Source organism: Gossypium arboreum, chromosome 6 (genome assembly GCF_025698485.1).
Source record: "Gossypium arboreum isolate Shixiya-1 chromosome 6, ASM2569848v2, whole genome shotgun sequence".
NCBI lineage: Eukaryota > Viridiplantae > Streptophyta > Magnoliopsida > Malvales > Malvaceae > Gossypium > Gossypium arboreum.
In genome coordinates, this window is record NC_069075.1 from 11514865 (window position 1) to 11518628 (window position 3764).

Genomic DNA, 3764 nt, shown 5'->3' on the forward strand with positions numbered 1-3764 from the left:
AACTGAAGCATCTATAAGAAAATTGACCATATCGATTGAGAAGATGAACTCTCAAGGGAAGTTGTCATCACAAATAGAACCAAACCCGAGGCAAAATGCAAATACAGTGATGCTGAGAAGTGGAAAGGTACTGGAACCAATTCCTGGCAAAAATCTTGGCCAAGAAAGTGCCCAGGAAAAACCCAAAAACGATGAACAGGTCCCAGCGAAACCCCCACTGCCGAAAATCCAACCTCCATTCCGAGGACGGTTAAATCAGTGTCAAAAAAGTAAGGAAGACAAGGAGATCCTTGAAACATTCAGGAATGTCGAGAACAATCTACCACTGTTGGATGCCATCAGATAGATTCCGTGATATGCCAAGTTCCTCAAAGAGCTTTGCACCAACAAACGAAAACTAACAGGTAATGAAAAGGTAAGTGTTGGTGAGAATGTATCCGCAATGTTACAGCAAAAAATGCCGGTAAAATGTAAAGATAGGGGTATGTTCGCTATACCATGCAAAATAGGCCATTTGGGGATCAAGAAGGCCATGTGTGATTTAGGGGCCTCCATAAATGTTATGCTTTATTCTATTTATGAATTACTTAACACGGGTTTTCTGATGAAAACAAGTGTTATAATTTAGTTGGCAGACAGGTCTGTTGTGCGCCTCGAAGGAGTCTTTGAGGACGTACTGGTAAAAGTTAACTAACTTATTTTCCCTGTAGATTTTTATGTGATAAAGATGGAGGAGGACAACACTACCGGATCTTTGAACCTCCTATTGGGCCGACCTTTCCTTAGTACTGCTAGCACTAAGATCGACGTTCGAAGCGGAACTCTTACAATGGAATTTGATGGGGAGATCATGAAGTTTAATGTTTATGACGCCATTAGTCATCCAAGCGAAATTTTGAGCGTAAATCATGTTGACATGATCGACTCATTAGTAGACGAGACTTTTGAGTGGATTTATGAAGACAAATCTGAATTTTTATCTAATGATTATGAATTTTTCAATGCGTTATTATCTCCATCAGACACTAAACTTTTACCTTCTGTTGTGCAGGCCCCAGAGTTGGAACTGAAACCGCTTCCTGAATATATTAAGTATGCATTTTTTGGAATAGGTAATACCTTACCCATTATAATTTCAAATAAACTCTCTAAACCCGAAGAAGAAAGTTTGATCCAGGTACTAAAAAGACATAAGGAGGCGATTGACTGGATCATTGCTGACTTAACAGGGATAAGCCCTATGACATGTATCCACAAGATTTACTTGGAGGAGAACACGAAACCAAGGAGAGAGGCACAAAGATGTTTAATCCCGAATATGATGGAAGTGCTAAAAAAGGAAATAATTAAGTTGCTGGATGTTGACATTATCTTCCCCATTTCTGACAGCAGATGGGTAAGTCCGGTACAAGTCGTGCCCAAGAAAACGAGCATGACAATAAAGAAAAATGCTGAGAGGGACTTAGTACCGGTCCGAGTGCAAAACGGGTGGCGTGTCTGCATTGATTACAAGAAGTTAAACGCTTATACTAGAAAAGATCATTCCCCCTTCCTTTTATAGATCAAATGCTTGAACGTTTAGCTGGTAAAACTCATTTTTGTTGTCTTGATGGATATTCAGGTTTCTTCCAAATCCTTGTTGCACCAGAAGACCAGGAAAAGACCACTTTTACATGCCATTTTGGCACATTTGCGTACAGGAAGATGTTATTTGGACTTTGCAACGCACCAGCTACCTTCCAGAGATGCATGATGAGTATATTTTCTGAATATGTGGAAAAAATTATTGAAGTTTTTATGGATGATTTTATCGTGTATGGGAATTGTTTTACTGAATTTTTTGAAAATCTCACGATAATTTTGAGCAGGTGCATAGAATTTAATCTTGTCTTGAACTATGAAAAATGTCATTTTATGGTAGACAAAGGTTTGATTCTAGGTCATATAGTTTCTGCCAAGGGAATTGAGGTCGATAAGGCCAAAATCGAAATTATTAATTGTTTGCCATATCCCTTCACTGTAAGGGAAATTCGTTCTTTTTTAGGCCATGTAGGATTTTACAGGCGTTTTATAAAGAATTTCTCAAAAATAGCTACACCATTGTGCGAATTATTGTAAAAAGATAAGAAATTTGAATTCAGCCCACAATGCAAGGAGGCTTTTGATACACTCAAGCAAAAGTTGGTAACTGCTCCTATAGTACAAGCACCAGATTGGAACTACCCCTTTGAAATTATGTACGATGCAAGCGAACGTAGCGTGGGAGCCGTGTTGGGACAAAAGATAGCCAAAGAGCCTCATGTCATCTGCTATGCCTCGAAAACCTTAGACGCTGCACAAAGCAACTATACCACTATAGAAAAAGAACTTTTAGCTATTGTATTTGATTTAGATAAATTTCGATCATATTTACTGGGATCTAAGGTGATTATTTTTTCTGATCATACAACTCTTAAGTACTTGATCGCAAAGAAGGAGGCGAAACCGATGCTCATTAGATGGATTCTACTGCTCCAAGAATTTGACATCGAGATTTGTGATAAGAAGGGGTGTGAAAACCTGGTAGCTGACCACTTGAGTAGGATAAAAACTCCATTTGATGATGTTCCTATCAAGGATGAGTTCCCTGATGAAGGCTTATTTTCGACCGAGGCTCACTATCCATGGTATGCAGATATAGTTAACCTTTTAACCATAGGTTCGTTACCCACTGAGTTAGCACATTCCGTGAAGGACAAGCTTAGACGAGAAGCTCGATATTACATTTGGGACGACCCATACTTGTGGAAACACTTTTCAAATCAGATAATAAGACGATGTGTTCCAGAAACCGAGGTAACCTCTATCCTTACTTTTTGTCATACAGAAGCTTGTGGAGGTCACTTTAGCCCTAAACGGACAGCTCACAAAGTATAGGAGTATGGGCTATATTGGCCCACAATTTTCCATGATGCATATAACTTCTGTAAGTCTTGCAATAAATGCCAACATACAGGTAACATCACTAAAAGAAATCAAATGCCCCTATTCCCAATTCATGTATGTGGGATTTTTGATGTATGGGACATCGATTTCATGGGCCCCTTTATTTCTTCGTTTGGAAACGTATATATACTTATTGCAGTAAACTATATTTCTAAGTGGATAGAAAGCAAAGCCTACTTGCAATGATAATGCTAAAACTATTGTGGAGTTTCTAAAACAAACAATTTTTTCTAGGTTTGGCACACCTCGAGCTTTGATCAGTGATCGTGGTACCCACTTTGCAATAAGGTCATAGAGGCACTATTATCAAAGTATGGAGTTCATCATCGTATAGCAACAGTCTACCATCCCCAAACAAACGGTCTAGCAGAGATTTCGAACAGGGAGATCAAGACCATTTTGGAAAAAACGGTTCGACCCAACCGTAAGGATTGGAATCTTCAGCTCAATGACGCACTTTGGGCCTATTAGACAGCGTATAAGGGACCAATTGGCATGACTCCGTATCGACTTGTTTTTGGAAAAGTGTGTCATCTACCAGTAGAATTAGAGCATAAAGCTTATTAGGCTATTCGACAATGTAACATGGAGTTAGAACCCACAGGGAAGGCAAGGAAATTGGACATTCAAGAATTAGAGGAGATTCGTAATGATGCTTACGAAAATGCTCGATTTTACAAGGACAAGACAATGATGTTTCATGATAGGAAAATAGCTCAGAAACACTTTTCGGTAGGACAAAAAGTTTTATTTTATAACTCTGTATTAAAGCTATTCCC

The 3764-nt window shown here is 38.8% G+C and overlaps 1 protein-coding gene across 1 annotated transcript; it reads left to right on the forward strand.

The window, feature by feature from the left end:
* The first annotated feature begins 727 nt into the window (after positions 1-727).
* LOC128293767 (uncharacterized) lies at positions 728-2916 on the forward strand. Its single transcript, XM_053029274.1, has 3 exons — positions 728-1515; positions 1622-1756; positions 2142-2916. Exons 1-3 carry the CDS (start codon positions 728-730, stop codon positions 2914-2916), a joined length of 1698 nt encoding a protein of 565 aa, XP_052885234.1.
* The last annotated feature ends 848 nt before the right edge of the window (positions 2917-3764 follow it).

Bases quoted from the DNA above. Each gene is read 5' to 3' on its own strand.
- LOC128293767 (XM_053029274.1), top strand. From the start codon at position 728: ATGGAGGAGGACAACACTACCGGATCTTTGAACCTCCTATTGGGCCGA. The intron at 1,516-1,621 runs GTTAAACGCTTA...ATGGATATTCAG, and splicing joins GTCTGCATTGATTACAAGAA to GTTTCTTCCAAATCCTTGTT. The intron at 1,757-2,141 runs GTATATTTTCTG...ATTTGAATTCAG, and splicing joins CTTCCAGAGATGCATGATGA to CCCACAATGCAAGGAGGCTT.